This window comes from Bidens hawaiensis, unplaced genomic scaffold (genome assembly GCF_021521415.1).
Source record: "Bidens hawaiensis isolate Kalapana, Puna unplaced genomic scaffold, B.hawaiensis_p1.1 tig00003047_1, whole genome shotgun sequence".
Taxonomy (NCBI): Eukaryota; Viridiplantae; Streptophyta; class Magnoliopsida; order Asterales; family Asteraceae; genus Bidens; species Bidens hawaiensis.
The window spans coordinates 17,124-34,349 of record NW_027491164.1 but is presented as its reverse complement, the minus strand read 5'-3'; the positions used below and the strand labels follow the sequence as shown (position 1 = coordinate 34,349).

At 34.6% G+C, this 17,226-nt stretch overlaps 1 protein-coding gene across 1 annotated transcript; it reads right to left on the bottom strand.

The window, feature by feature from the left end:
* Positions 1-462: 462 nt before the first annotated feature.
* Positions 463-15,848, bottom strand: LOC143622139 (phosphatidate phosphatase PAH2-like). The gene is made up of 10 exons (XM_077093372.1): positions 14,723-15,848; positions 13,855-14,144; positions 13,265-13,338; positions 11,977-12,061; positions 10,726-10,885; positions 10,443-10,486; positions 9,699-9,827; positions 9,488-9,619; positions 987-1,108; positions 463-724 (listed from the first exon to the last, which is right to left on the bottom strand). Exons 1-10 carry the CDS (start codon positions 15,783-15,785, stop codon positions 463-465), a joined length of 2,361 nt encoding a protein of 786 aa, XP_076949487.1. The 5' UTR covers positions 15,786-15,848.
* Positions 15,849-17,226: the final 1,378 nt, after the last annotated feature.

Genomic DNA, 17,226 nt, shown 5'->3' with positions numbered 1-17,226 from the left:
ATCTAGTCTTTGACATGATTGCTTGAACTTTGATTAGATTTATCGTGTATTAGTGTGTGTGTGTGTGTGTGTATGTGTGTGTGTGTCTGTTAAGAGTGAATTTTGGCAGAGTAACGAGAGGAATTTCAATAAAAATAAGAATTGTTAAATACGAAATAGGTTACATGGGTATTTATAGATGGTGACTCATTCGCTATACATACATAGCGAATGAGCACGCTGCACCATTTGCTAAACAACCTTAATGAATGGCCCTAATACTTTAACCATCACATTAGTTAATATCTCTAATGAATGAAGCCCAAAACTAATCTCATTCGTTATATATCAAATAGCGAATGAGTCTTACATTAACTTATAAACCAACCCCTTTACTTTAATCAATTACAAAATACTTTAAACATAGAAGGAGACGTAAATTGATGTATCAACAACTGTCCCTCGTCTTGAGCTTTGTGGTCTTCACATCTTGAATCTTCTGGTCTTCCAATCGACACATCTATAAATTCCAAAAGCATGAAAAACTCGAACAAGAAGTTGGAATTGCATGGCTAGCTCATTGTCTTTGATTTGTGCCCATTTGATCAGATTATTGAATAACACGTCGTTTTCTGACTCAGATAGATTGACCAGCCACATCAGATCCCATATAAGAATAAACTTTGTCTTCGCGCCAGAACCCAAAACAATTAAGGCTTCACCCGTCATATCATCATAGTACCACCTGTTGAATCTCTTATAAAGACTTCGAGGTAAAGTCTTCAAAGGGACTTTCTTTAACGTATGAGGCGGCTTCACATTCAGCACCAATTATCTCCACCTGGTGCGCAAATCAATCTCATCGACATACTTTCTTGTCGGCATCTGAGGCTTGAAAAAAATAAACCCATAATTTGCTTCGTGAACAATTTGATGATAGAACAAATCCATTAATTGCACAATTCCAACGATTCATGAATGGTCTATATGCCAATGTACAAACATACCATTGTGGCATGGAAATAACATCAGTAATGTTTCTGAAATACTGAATATGATTGTCCCATTTCACAGTACAAAACTTAAGCTCTGACACGTACATCAACGAAACAATATCACCTTTCACAATCTTCATGGCAACAAACTTATTCATTTGATATGCAGAAATTAGGGCTTTGAATTGAAAGTAGTGTTTTTTAGCATACCGCAATGTCTAGATCCACTAATTCATCTTCTTAGCATTATACTGGAACGTACCATCTGAAGCTTGTTCTGTCTCATGATCCTTGTCCTTCTCTTTACCCTTACTCTTTTCTTTTTCCTTCCTTAAACACTCCTCAGCTGCTTAATAATGCTCAGTTGTGAAAAAGGGAATCCCTTCATCAGAATTATACTATGTATTCATGTCAGGGTCTTCCTTGTCACACCCCCACCAAAGGCGGCGGAACATGCCGGTGCGTAACGTATTGATTGGACAATAATTATATTTAATTTTATAAACATTAACAAGTACACAAGTTCAATAAACAAAAACAAATACATCATACTTTTGTATTTTAAATAAATACGTAACGTAAAACTAATATCTTCGGTCTTGAACAATATTGATTACTTGTACCTGCAGCGTGTATAAAAATAGAGTTTGTCAACACGAATGTTGATGAGAATACATAAGTTTTAGTTTTATATATATAGATAGGTAAATTAAAATTCATGTGTAAATGTTGAGCATTGCAAATCTTATGAAAATGTAAAAAGTTAAATAGATGTGGGCCCGTTCATATTGATACAAAATCAACGAACTTGGGTAAATGTATGATCATATTAGATGAGAATATATGAGGATAAGATACCAACCACCAAAAATAAAATAAACCAACCACCAAACATAAAATAAACATTTAAACACATAGATCATAATCAAAGAGCATGCATTAATCATAATATTGAATTGCTTTTTAAATAGATGTGGTAATAAAACATCAGTAAAAGTGAATAAGGTATACATGCTACCCCCCAAAATATAAAAGATGGAAAAGGGGGTATGTAAATTCACCATAACGAGTTGATTAACGAAGATGCGATGGCGATAAAAAAAATATGACAGAAACGGTCGAACTCCTCGGATATATCAACAAAAGTTCTAATTGTTAATGAATTGATAATTATAAAGGAAATAATTAATCAAGACTTGCGACGGATTTTAGGGTTTGAAGTAAAATTAAAATATTAGTAGTTTAATTATCATTATTGTTGTTGTTATTATTATTAATTTGCATTTATTTTTTATAAATAAAAAAATAATAATTATTGATAAATAAATAAAATATTATAAAATACACACACACAAAAACACATATTTATATACATACATATATATATATATGCTATAGATTAATTAAGAAATAAATGTTCAAAACAACAAAAATACATTAATCCGGAGTTTGGTTTATCAAGGTAATGTTCACTTAATTTTATATAAATGTAATAATATAAAAAAATTTGATAAAAAAAATTAAAATTCAATACCAGGTCGGGGGACTCGAACCCATGGCCCAGGCCGGTTCACACGTTAAAAAACGTGCACTGGCCATTAGGCCAGCACTTTAATTTGTTAAATGGTGAAACTGATAATTTAAATACACTGCATCCAGTTTTTGTTCTTCCTCAAATCAAAACCTAGGATTCAGTCAGGTTAATTGATTAAAGTTGGTAAAAACTGAATTAGGGTTAACGTTTGCTGGATAAAAACAAACCAAACGCATATTTTAATTACCGATTATGAGGATGGCAAGGTGGAGAACAATGAACTAGGGTTACGGCTTCAAACTTTAATTCGATATTGCTCTTGACAAGATCGTAAGTTGCAATTAAGTTAGGGTTTGAGTCGTGATGTTTTGAGGAAGGTGTGGTGGGGTTTAACTGCATTTTATTTGTGTATTTATAATGTATTAGGGACGAGTTAGGCCGGTTTGTTAAGGTTTTTAAAAACGAATCCATAACTGTCAATTAGTCACTGTTTTCCTAGATTAAGGTGTCGATGGGACTAGTTTAGGATCAAGAATTATTTGCTAATAATCATTTTCGTATTTTTGGCCGGATTTTAAGGTTTAAAGATGGTAAGGATGGTGGGTATTGATGGTGCAGGGAAGGAGAATGAGGGAATTGAAATTGTGATTTGCTAATTGGTCCCTAGATAGAGGGGTATTATTGCACATAACTCAAAAGTTCTAATGTTTTATCAAATAAACGAAACTAATGTGAGTGGCGCAGAACAAAATAAATAACCACATAAAATATTAAATCATAGACTTTATTTAATAACGAACGTTTGAATAATAAATGAAACTAAATAAAATAATAAATGGGTTGGGCTTCGGGTTTGAAAAATAATGAATGTAACACAATTCACAACTTTTTGGAAATTTCGTCCCGAAATTAAAGAAAAACATAACATAAAGGAAGAAAAATAAGAGTCAAGAGAGAAATTTTCATAAATACATATTATTATTATTATTATAGTCAAAATAACGCATATCTTTGAGTGGCCCGAACAATGCTACAAACGGAAAATACGATAAGGACACTTATATATAGGACGTACTAGCGGCATATCTACCATGCCCTTATCACATCGATATTTGTATCGTTGTTCAAAATCACCCTAAGTTCTGAGTTAAGACACACAACCGTATTCACTATGAATTCCATGGCATGGACTTTGATAATTATGTGTGCACTCAAATTATTTAGATCGTCGCATGATGCACATAGTTCGTCCCGTTGTGCGGGCTCGAAAAAAGGAAAATGCTTTTTTTAAATGAAATTATTTAATCGAAAACAATGTAATTAAATAAAAGTGTGAAATTTGATGACCATAAATAACTAGAAATTGAACTTTGAAAAAATACAAAATAGTTAAAGTTAACCATCGAAAGTAATTACAACGTAATGAACTAAATATGTGGAGGAAATTTTTAAGTTAAATAGGTAGTTTACACATTTGATGCATAGAAATATTGGAGACGACGACAAAATTCATGAATAACTATCCATATAAGCAAACAAATCACATGATTAAAGAAATATAATAATAGATGAGGTTTGAAATTAAGATTTTAAAATCGGATGGGTAAAAGAGTACCATGAGAATGAGGTGAGTTTTGGGGGAATGGGGGTAGCTATGTAATAATATCGAAATGAAATTTATACATGTGACTTCTATTAGATAAATATGTACAACACATATTCATAGTCCCAATCTCGAAAACCAAAACGTTATTGGTCATAGGTAGTTGTTGATACAAATACGTTGCTATTAGATAACCGTGTACATTACCATGTGCATAGTCCCGGTAAGTAAACGGTCATAGACCACTTGAATTGTAAAAATAAATTGTGTAATAATAAATTTGTGCAATAACCGATATAATAGATAGGACATTGAATTCAAACATAAATAAACATATATTTCAATTCATAACAAAATTGAAAATTTAGAGTCACTAAAATGGATAAAAAAAGAAAAATTAAATGAACTAGAAAAGTAAAATAAAATTGACGTATTTTGTGTAGCATGTATTCTTGAAAGGTGACACTTAGAATTGGAAACCGCTGCTGCTACACGCATGACCTAGAGTGTCTTGAGTAGCTTGGTTAGTTGAGGTTGGTTGGTTGATTGGAATTTGGTTGGCTTGAATTTGTTTAATGTGTTTGGGCTTGAATTGCTTGGATGGTTTGAGCTTGGATTTGTTGAAGTTGATTTACTTAGGATTTGTTGAATTGGGCTTGAGTGATTTGGGTTGGGTAGACTTGGGCTTGGTAAGATTGATATTGAGTGGCTTGCGTTGGCTAAGATGGAATTTGGTTCATGTGTGCGAGGCTTGGGCATGCATTGCGAAAATGACTAGTATCTCCACAATTGTAAAAAGCTCTCATAGTTGGGGGTGCTTGAGTAAATGGCTTAGCATAAGGTAAAGTTTGGGGTTCGGTAAGAGGTGAGGTAAATAGTGGAACCATGGGTTGGTTGAATTCACAACATGTGATAAAGAGGTGACCAAAACGACGACAGTTGGTGCATTCACGAAACTTGAGGTTAAGCAAAATGGTGAAATTTACAGGTAGCTGTGGAAACGTTACTATGTGTTATCCGAACAGGATCCATTTGCAAAACATGATACGTACACACGAGATGAAACTTTAAACGAATACTATATAGATACTTTAATGGTGATTACATTATGAATAACTTATTCCAAGAGAGAATCCGGCATGGCAACGGTACTTGGATAATTTTGACACGGATCTCAACCTAATTATGAATAGAAACTGCCTATATATAGGCCTAAGCCCCATTCGTTAACATCTCCAACGAATGGGGTATTCCCATCACGAATGATCTCCTATTCGTTATGTCTAAAGAATGGGATTCATTATATTTCCATAACGAATGGCTCATAACTTCATGAATAGCTAGTCTAATAACAAATGGACTCATTCGCTATACAATCAATAGCGAATGACTATAATACATTAAACATAAAGACTAGACTATCTCTATCTTATTCGATCGTCTACGGATAACAAATCATGCACTAACAGACTCCCCCTTTTCCGTAGCTAGCGAATACTTTAACCTTGAATACTTTTAACAAATAGTCATTAGTCAAACTCCCCCCTAACTAATGATTCTCGGGCTTTTGCGGATAGACAGATCTTTAGTCTCTTGAAGCAAACCAATAACTCGAAACTTCTCGTATCAGATATCCCCCTCAAAGTAACCAACTCCAGGTAATCATCTCGATCATCTAACTAGCATATGATATGGTTCAATCTATCAACAATCAACAACAAGTCATCAGTTATCCATCAACACAGGTAAAGAAAACATATCTTTACATTTAATCTCGTTACACATCTTCATGAACAACCTGATCATTCAATCGACCTTGGGATACCATAACCTGATGTCAGGATTACCCCTCAGATAGTGAAATATACGCTTTACCGCCACCATATGAGTCATTTGGGGACTCGCTTGATGTCTGGCACACAAGCAAATAGCAAACATAATATCAGGACGTGACACAGTTAGATACATTAAAGAACCTATCATACCTCGGTAAAGGTTCTAATCAACGGTATCTTCCAATTCGCCATGTGACAAATTGTGAACCACGGGAAGAAGAGTCGAAGGGAATTTACAGGCATATATCTTGAATCGGCTCAAGACATCGTTCACATAATTCGTCTGATGAATGAATATTCCGTCTTCAGACTGTTGAACCTGCAACCCTAGAGAGAAATTCATCTCCCCCATCGAGCTCATCTCGAACTTGGTCTGCATCGACTTTTTGAATTCCTTATGTGGCTTGTCGTTTGTTCAGCCAAATATAATGTCATCAACATAAATCTGGACAAGGAGCATATCTTCTCCGACGTCTTCTAGAAAAGAGTACAGTCCACAGTTCCTTGTTTGGAACCACTATTTGTAAGATGATCAGCAAGCTTGCCAAACCAAGCTCTCAGGGCTTGGTGTAGACCACAAAGAGCCTATTTTAAATGGTAAACACCGTCTGGATAGTAAGAAACATCAAAACCAAAAGGCTGTTTCATGAACCAATTGTGGAAACGTTACTTTAACGTTATGCAAACATGATCCAGTTCCATAATATGTTACGTACACACGAGACGATACTTTAAACAGATACTTTATATATACGTTAATGGTGATTACATTATGAATAACTTAATCCTATAGAGAATTCGGCACGGTAACGGTACTTGAATAATTTAGGCTCAGATTTCTACTCAATTGTGAATAGGAACTGCCCATATATAGGCCTAGGTCCCATTCATTAACATCTCTGATGAATGGGTATTCCCATCACAAATGAGCACCCATTCATTATGTATCCATAATGAATGGAGAATAACTTAACGAGTGGGCATCCATTCGTTATATATCCATAACGAATGGGCTCATAACTTAAGGAATAGCCTAGTCTATAATGAATGAACCAATTCGCTATACAATCCATAGCGAATGGCCATATTACATTTAACATAAAGACTAGACGATCTCTAACTTATTCTATCGGCTATGCACAACAAATCATACACTAACAGACTCCCCCTTTTCCGTAGCTATCGAATGCTTTAACCTTGAACACTTTTTACTACAAATCATCAGTAAAAACTTCCCCTTGACCGATGTCAGACCATCGGCCCGCTGGGAACACAACCCACCAAAAACCTGTTGTGCCACTAGAATTCCGGACATGTGGAAGCTTGTGATTGGCTAACAAAGCCGTCGCCTCGTCGAGAAAACTTTCGCCGGTGACATTAAAAAAGTGGACAATTTGGAACTTTTGTAAACTTTGGACATTTCTTTGATATTTAAGTCTAGAATAGAAAATTTGGGGATTACCCATTCTAAATTTACTTCAAATGTATATCTAACTATTGTAAAACTGAAACCACAAAACAAACAACTAAATTAGTGTTCTTACATTACGAAGGGAAGGGAACGTTGAGGGACAAATGAAATATCCTAAGAACACCTTTATCCAGCTGAGAGGGTTTGTTGAGGGTTTTATATTTGGATCACAACAGTTGCTTTTGGCGGATAGTGGGGGGATTCCCGGGTTTCAGCGTGTTGTCATTTTCATCAATAGAATGTTATCGTTTTAATCTTCAGTAAAAGTGTAAAACGTTGAGGGACGGTAAAGGCTCAAGTTGACTGCTCAATAAATAACATTTTAACAAAGGCTTGGGTTATACACACACCTGGGAAAGTTATTCAAACACCAGGAGAGCCTATACGACTAATATAGGCTCTACACGAGTCGTATAGGTGCGGAGTCAAGTGATTTTCGGTCAGGAGTGTCAACTTTTATTCCCTTGTACCGTATAGACCATATACGAGCCATATAATATGACTCGTATAGAGTCTGTTTGACTCGTATATGTTTTTTTTTTTGATAACTTTGAGATTACTTTAAAATTACAAAATGTTAAAAATAACATATAAGTTGGTTATAAAATAGAAATACGTAATATAAAAGTAAATATTTTGTTTCATACTAATCAAACAACCTACGAACAACATGAGCGTTTCAGGGTAAGTACAGGCTGGCATGTTGTCTATATGAGTCGTGTAGACCCGGCCTATACGGCTCGTATAGGTCAGACAAGGTAAGTGGGCTATACGAGCCAGAAAACCTATACGGCTCGTAAACCTCCATAATATGTTAATAAGATAGGGCTCTACGACTCGTATAGACCCTACACGAACCGTATAGACTTATTTACACACCAGATGGGTGGTGTTTGAATGTAACCACCCTTTAACAAATCATACAAGTTTTTAATCATTAATAAATTGTGCGTGCGTTAGTTTAGTAATTTAGTATTTTGTTTTTAGTAACATGTATGTGCAAGTTAAAGTTTCTAACTATATGGCAAATGGCTAGTTAGTTTGAATTTTGGATAGACAATATCATAAGTTCAAATGCTAGCAACTCTAGGGTATATAATTACATTACATCACGTACTCCTTGAGTATAAACTATAAATACATTACATTGTTTCGTTTTCTCAATGATTCTATCCACACATTTGAGCCCCGAAACGTAATATCATAAATACCTAGCTCCATCTCTTATCGTATGTATGGTCCAACGCACTCGGGTAGAAGTTTCTACAAGTTCCATTAGTTACAGTCGTCCTGGAAACATACATGAGGGTTGTATAACACGTCGTATAGACTAGAGTTTGAGAAAAAAAATTATGTTAAATATGATTTTAGAAACTATAGTACTAAAAAAATAATATAATATGATTCAAATATATTGATTTAGAACATTTGAATGCACCTTAGATAAATTTTGACCTATTTATGATTTGAACTAGATTTGTAAACAAATTGCACCTTTCATGAACCGTTCGACAGAAAGTTCGTTTACATTTGTTTATTCAATAAACGAACGTGCATGAACAACATTTTCGTTCACTTAACTAAACAAACAAACATGAACATCTGTCTCATTCGTTCATTTTTGTTCATGAACGTTCGTTTATGTCTGTTAGTTGATGCATGTTTAGGTTTGCTTGTGTATATATTCACATATATCATTTGCGTCCGTTAAAATTCGGGGTTTAAATTTATGACAATAAAATATCACTCGTTACAATTTAGTCTAGTTTTAATAATGTTTTAGCCTCAGCAGTTATCTATGTTCAATTATGTGCAGCCGTTTAAAATTACTGTTAGTGAACAAACATAAATGAACACGAACAAGAAAACCAAGTTTGTTTAATTGCCCGTGTTCAATCGTATGTTCAGTTAAATTTAATGAACGAGCGAACATGAACATGCCCCATTCGTGTTCGTTCGGTTTGTTTACAGACATTATAAAAAATATGACTTGAATTGGCCCATTTCCTCGTAGATGGGTCAAATTACGACCCATTTTCATGTAAATGTGTTAAAAAAATATATAAAAACCTTTTGTGTATCTTCTTCTTCTTCTTCTTCTTCTTCTTGTTCTTCTGATTTGGGTGGGAAAATTCCATTGACTATTGAACGAATGGAATTGTATGATTTTGTCTCGTTGCTTCGGTTTACAGCCACCTCTCCCTATTATGAAAACATACTTAATTTAACAAACAAACTAAAACCCTTAATTATTATTAGTAAATAGTTAATTAATTTGTACCTTAGGATTGATGATGAATATTCTACCCTTTGGTATTCCCACCTTAAGGTAGCTAAACTCATCAGTGTCTCGATTTCCAAAGCCTGCATAAAACGGGTTCCAATCGGCTGGAAAACACACCCTGATATCCTGTAAATTTTAGAAAAATTCAGCTAAAAATCAGACAGTTGAAACTGAACCAAAAACTAAAAATTCGGTTTTTGAGTTTTTTAACAGCCATTTTGTTTCAGTTTTTTTGGGTTCGGTTTTTGGTTTTTACAATGAGTTCGACTTGGTTTTAGTTTTATTGGGTTTACCACTTGGGCCTAAATCTTTTGAGCCAAAAAAAAGATTGGCCAATAAAATGGCCCAAAGTAATGATTTTCGGCCTAAATTTATTGTTAACTAATTATTAAACCTAAAATTTTTGGGCTATAACATATTATAATTTCTTATATATTACTTAAAATCGATTTTTTCAGTTTTTGGTTACAGCAAAACCGAAAGCAAACCCAAAATCGTTATTTTTAAACATAAACCTCCTAATTCTGTTACTCAAAGATTTAGATTTCCATTGTAATAATATTGTTTATGTGATTATAATAACACATTTGTAATTAATAAAAATTAACCAAAAACTTAGTGGGCCGACCCAACCAGGTCCGTACTAAACCTGGCCCATTTTAACATGAATCTGTTACCCAATCAACCCGTCTTGCCATCTCGTGTGTGTGTGTGTGAAAAGCTAACAGCCTAACAACTAACCTCCAAGCAAGCAATCTTGAACTCGTGAGGTGCTCTTCGGATAACTGCCAAAATTAAGAATAAACTCTAAGACTCTGTTTTGACTTCAAAAAGTCAAGCCTCGTACAATTCACATTCATAATCTATAAACAAGTAAATCAGGTTCTAATTCTAACCAATGTTTATGCAGTAATAAATATATATATCCATCATTTTTTACCAAAGTAATTAACTAACATTAATTTTGAAGTCAAAGAAGAACTCATATGACTTGCTATAGTCAATGTTTGACTTTTTTGTTTACCTTCACGAAACAGTGATGGAAAAAGCCCATCGGGAGAAATAACAACCGGGCCTTCGGGTAAAGTCTTTCCGTCTTGCTTGAGGTTGATTAAGAACTGCCGGGTGACATCTGCTTGAGAAATTGACCGAGCACTAAGAAACAAAAGTTGATATCCATTTTCCTATGACATAAAATAAACACAATGAAACCATAATGTCTTGAATAGGGTGTAATGAGCCAAGCCACTCGTGAGTTGCTCGAGATCAACTCAATAAAAGCTCGAACCAAACCTAGCTTAACCGAGCCTGAGCCTATAAATAAGCTTGTTTAATAACCGAACCCGCTTCAAATAATGAGCTCGAGTAGGCACGCAAGCTTAAAAGCCTATTATTTGTATAATATATAATATATATTTATATAACAATTATTATTATACATATATATTTGCAATAAAAAATATCTAATTTTTTTTAACAACGAATTTTTTTAGTTCTTGTTGTTTGTGGGACTTGAACCCAAGACCTACCTCTCCCAACTCAGGCATTTAAAGGCCTTGTTTTTGTCAATGGACCACCATCCCATTGGCAAAAAAGTATCTAAATTATACATATTATGCTGTATACAAAATATAAAACCATAGAATTATATAAAAATAAATACAAATGTATAAAAATTATTTAATAAATAATAGAAATGTCAGCCCGAAACATGCTCGACTTTGAAAAACAACTCATGAGCCGAGCTCGAGCTTGAGAAATAAAGCTCGAAACGAGGCAAGGTCAAGCTCGAGCTCTAGTAAGTTAAACAAGCCGAGCTCAAACTTAAACAAGCTCGGGCTAGGCTCGATTACTCCCTCTTGAAGGTGGAGGTGGAATACGAGTGCGGGTTAAATCTAGTTTTTGGTACCACTTGAAACGGGTCGGGTCAGGTTGACTCAAAACACCTTTTTTTGCAAACTTTCAAGCTTTGCTTTTCTTATAAAAGTGTGTAGGGATGTGATACTAATATAAATTTCTGATTATAATGATTTAGGGTGTCAGATGTCATATATGTTAAAATACACTTTTGTTGACTTTCAAACTTGTTGACCCATTTTGACACGATTCTTTTTAAGCCAAATCCCAAATTCCCAATTGCCCAGAAAAATAGTATATTTGACTATTAGTCCAAATTCAAAAATACCCTTGATAAAGAAAATAAAAGCGGCAATCTTATTTTCGTACTGATTATTATGAACGTATTTAATAGGATTAAATATATACATATGCAAACCTTAATAGCCGAAAAGAGATTTGTTACACCAATATGTGACCAGTCTTTTCCCATCAAAGGCATGAATTGTCCTAAAACATCTGACCTGTAGAAAACAAGATCAAAATAATATCAAATAAGGAGATTTTTGGTTCCTCTTTAAATAAAAAAAATAAAGCCACGAAAACACGATTTGAACCAAACATGAAATTCACAGGTTTGGCTTTAGTCTACATAAATGGGTTTGGGTAAGTTTCAAGTTGACCCGTTTATTTAATAGTTTTGTAAACAAATGTGGTTTGTTTCATAACCTAACCTGATCAGGTATATTATGCAAAAAATTCATAAGAGAAAAGAGAAACCAGCATATGCTTTTATAGTTGTAAATTTAATTTATTATATACATTTGTATTTTTTGATGTAAAATTTGTCATTTTTAGTATTAATATGTAAGAAGATAAAAATTCTTTACAAACATGCCTTATATGTGTCAACCAGTAAATAGGTCTGTCTTGTACGGTTTCATGTCTGACATGATTTTAGGGTTCGCAACATGTGAGTATGCAAAATAAAGTATAAAATAAAAAACTCAAAGTTATATGGCCCATGTTTGTGTCAACCCACGAATATGTGTGTCGTGTTCGTTCGTATCGTATTAATATAAAAAAAAAAGTCGGGTTAAACGGGCTGTGTTTGTGTCAACTAGCGAATAGGTGAGACATGCTTGGGTTCACGTGCCTGACATGATTTTCAGGTTCATATCAGGTTAATATGCAAAATACAAAAAAAAATCAGGTTAACCGGGTCTAGTTTGTCTCAACCCGCGAATACGTGTGCCATGTCGTGTTGAATCCGTCCTGTCAACCGATGTACACAACCTGTTTACCACCTCTACGTAAAACAAAATGGCATATTTACCCATTATTCAACCTAATTTGAGAAAGACCGCTGCTTTTTAATCATAACCAGGCAAAAGAATTCATGCGTCTAACTATTATTTAAAATCTTTATCATAAAATGTAGAGTTAATTACACAGATGGTCCCTGTGATTTGAGCAAAGTAACAGGCTTGGGTACTACTTCGTAGAGTTGCATGTTTGGGATTCGTGGTATTAATCATGACACGAGTTTGGGTAGGCTAGGGTACTAACATCGTAAAGTTGCATGGTTGGGGTTCGTGGTATTAATTCTGAAACTAGTTTGGGTATTAACACTAACTTTTGTTAGGTTTTCTGTTAAGTGCAAATATAATGACCAAAATGCCCCTGGGACCCACATCTTCCTATCTTATCATAAAACATAATCTTACTTGGTGATTGTTCCATCAACATCCGAGATCACGATGCGCGTATCCGACCTCCACAAGAATATTCTTGCATCAACCTGAATAGTATCTGCATATTATGAGCATATAACACACACAACCCACAGAAAACACATCAAAGTACACCTAATGATAGGCCTATAAACAAGCCAAGCGTTGAGTGAATCGTTCATGAACCATTCAGCTGGAAGTTCGTTTATTTAATAGACGAACAAACATGAACAAAGATTTTTGTTCATTTAGTTAAAAGAGCGAGCATTAGCACATGCCCAATTCCTCAACATGTTTGTGAAAGTTCATTTTCGTTAATTTAGGTTTGTTTAAGTTTGTTTGTTTCTGTTCGTTCATATACTCATTCAAATTTCCTAGGCTTGTTACAGCTTAATCTAGTGTTAAGAAATTATAATATCACCCACTCACTTTTAATTGGTGTTTGTTCTGTTATGCCGTTTGCCTTCGTTTACATTCAACAATAACAATTAAATGAACGAATACGAACACGAGCATGCCTCGCTCGGGTATGTTCGGTTCATTTACAAGCCTACCTAACGACAAAACAATAACAAAATCAAAACCTGTTGATTCCCGAGAACTGCGGTTGAAAACTTGAAGGTTACTGTGTTTTTACCCTCATTAAGATTCAAAGACTGTAATTCTTCGGGTGTCGGTGTGACCCCTTTAAAATAATGAATCTTTTTTGACTTTGGTAAGTTGTCCTTTTCACTACCTGCTTCTGACCCGTTATCAAGGTCGGGATCTTTTTTACACGCCTGTTCTTTTTGAGACAGTCTTTGACTTTTTGATTTTCCAAAGGGCCAAAGGCTCCAGCTTTTACCCGTGTCATCACCCATATTTGATATATCACCTGAAATAAGTGAAAATTAGAGGGTGGTGGGGAGGGTCAAAAGAGTAAATATGCGTGAAGGCCAAAACGGGTCGGGTGTAAACGAGCCAAGCCGCTCGTAAGCGAATAATATGTATTATGATATATATAAAATTATAACTAAAATATATGCACAAAATCATTATAAATGTATATATATTAATTAATTAATAATAACAAACCAGTAGAGCCCCAGCCAGGCTTGAGCTTGAAAAATTACTCACCAGTAAAGCTCGAGCTTTAAATAAAGCTAAAATAAGCCGAGCTTAGCTCGTTTATACCCCTTTATTTTGTTTTTTAAATAATAAAATAATATATTTTAAACAAAATGATATATGAAATTGTAACCATTTGAATACACCTAAAGTGACATTTGGTTCTCCTCTTAGCTAATTTTTTACATGTAACCCATTGTCAACAAAACACAACCCAAAAGGCCCATTTCCTTATAAGCGGGTCGAAATCGGCACAAAATTTAACTCGCATATGATCACACTCACAAACTTATAATCCATCACTTGAATATATAAAATCATATAACTTAAAAAAAACATTCTTACCATTCTTCGACAGCGGTTGGTCAAACCCGTATTTTATGATCCGTGTAGCATCTTTTCGTAGCATGTCCCAATATGAAGAATCAAATCCATTAAAATCACACAAAACATTTGGCAGTGATTTAGTATGTGGTAAAGTTTGTCCTTCCATAAGTTTATAACTTCTAATTATATCACTATCACTTGGAAACTTTCTAAGACTCCCCTTAATAATATCCCGATCAAATATACATGGAGATCGATCCGACCCGAGACTTCTTTCATCCACATCCTTGAGCATGACCCGTTGTAGTTGCCCGTTTGACTTCTCGTCTTGAACATTTTCTTTTCGAGCACATGAAACTTCCGTGCAACTTAGTTCTTCATTTAAACCACTGTTTCCCAAATTACCGTCACGAGTTTCACAAATTACCACATTGCCATCAGCATCATTCGGTTTATGTACAAAATGATTGGTATCATTATCGTCATTCGGTTTATGTACAGTATCATTATCATCACTTGGTTTATGTACAAAGTGTTCCTCGTGTAAAACCAAAGTCGACTCAAGTTTTCCACTCATAACCTCCCCATCGTACTTATCATGTTCCTTGAAATTCGTGGACCACTTGCGTTCCAAAAGCTCGGCTGCAATCTCAGCAGACTTACCATCTTCATGCGACAAATGATGATCGTTAAGAGCTTGTCTTTCAAGAGTAAAGCCTAAAGTTCTAGAAAAGGATTCGCCACTGTGGGAAATAAGGGAATGACACTTACCAAAATCACAATCGTGGGCTTTTGACTCGGGAGCAACGCCTTCCCTTAGGAAATAAGCCTCCCCTTTAGGGTTGAGATACATGTGGAAACCGGCCGCAACGCCATTCACATTAATGTCTACAACCCTCTCTTTGACCTTCAAAACTCCTTGAAACTTGCCGAATCTAACGTACCAAGGAGAGGATTTCAAGGTACCGTCTTGTTGCTGGACCACGATGATGTCTATGGCCCCACCGAAGGGGTGGAAGGGGCCGGAGACGGTGGAAACCCCTCGGGTTATATAACTACCTAACCTCCCTACAGCATACATTATACTATGGGATTCTCCTAAATTACATCACCAATTTGAAGGCGATGATTGAAACAAAAAAACTAAAAAAAAAAACCCTGTAATGAATTGAATAAAATCTAAAATGGGGTGCATGCAGATAACCACCTGTTGGACCTGAATGAGAAAAAATAAATTTGGTGGGTATTTGTATTTGTGTTTGTTATGATTGATTGATGAATTTAGAGAAAGAATATGGCCTCCACCTCCCCTGTGTTTTCGTCGTCTCCTTAAATTAAAACTGGAATAATAAGGAGACAATGCGAATCGGGGGAAGGAGAGAGAGAAGGAATTAGGGGCATTTTTGTGAATTGGATTCAAGATTTTGGTGAAATATGAAAAGAAAACGACAGATAGATTGTATGATGGAGAGTATATGTAGAAGTTAGTTAGTTCATGGAGGTGGATTTTTCCATTCCATTCCATGTTTATGTTTTCTTTCTTAACTGAATCCACCACCCTGCTTTTTCTTTTATGTTATTACTTCATAGTATACTTAAATGTTAAAAAAACCCTAATATACTTAATTATTAATTGATTATAATATCCTATTGCTTTAAAATTTATATATATATATTACAATAATCCCAAATCGTACAAAAAGTACGCAACTACACTACCCATCAATTTAAAAAATAACACACGCTAAGAAAACATACGTTAAACGATTATTGAACGATAACTTAACCCTAAGATGCAGATATAACTCATTTTAAAGAGTGAACTAAAGAACTAATAAATAATTATTTTTTACTTTTTATTAAAAAAAGTTTGTAATTTTTTTCTAATAAGTTGATATTATTCCTTATTAAAATTGTCGATGTAGTGCATATGTGTGACATTCGTCATTTTTAAAACCCGAAAACCCGACCCATTTTAAATTTTCGACACCTTTCCGATCTTTATTTTTTAAGAAAATGGTGAATTGTTTTTGTATTTATGTTCAAGATGTTATTTATGTTTTTTTATGTTGTTTTGTTATTTATGATGTCACAAATTTAATCATAAGTATTATATCAACTTTATTTTATAAATTGAGTCAAAGAAATTTAATTGGTCATAAAAGGGATTCAACTAGTCAAAACCATGTTTCAAGCCTTAGATCATGTGTAGTCATAACTCTCCACCTCCAGGCATTATGCGCCACGTGGCGCCCAGTCAGAGTTATGATTTTTTACAAAAACAGGCTGTAGTCATAACTCTCCACCCCCAGGCATTATGCGCCACGTGGCGTCCAGTCACGTTTACACTTTTTTGCACCCACCACCGGATCCAATTATTCCGACCACCACGAAACCCACCGGATCCAATTATTCCGGCCGAAGTGAAAACCCACGAAACCCACTTGGACACTTTTTTGTTTTTTTTACAATACCATCACAAAACAATCCCAATCACAAACTTCTTATATATAAAATACTTT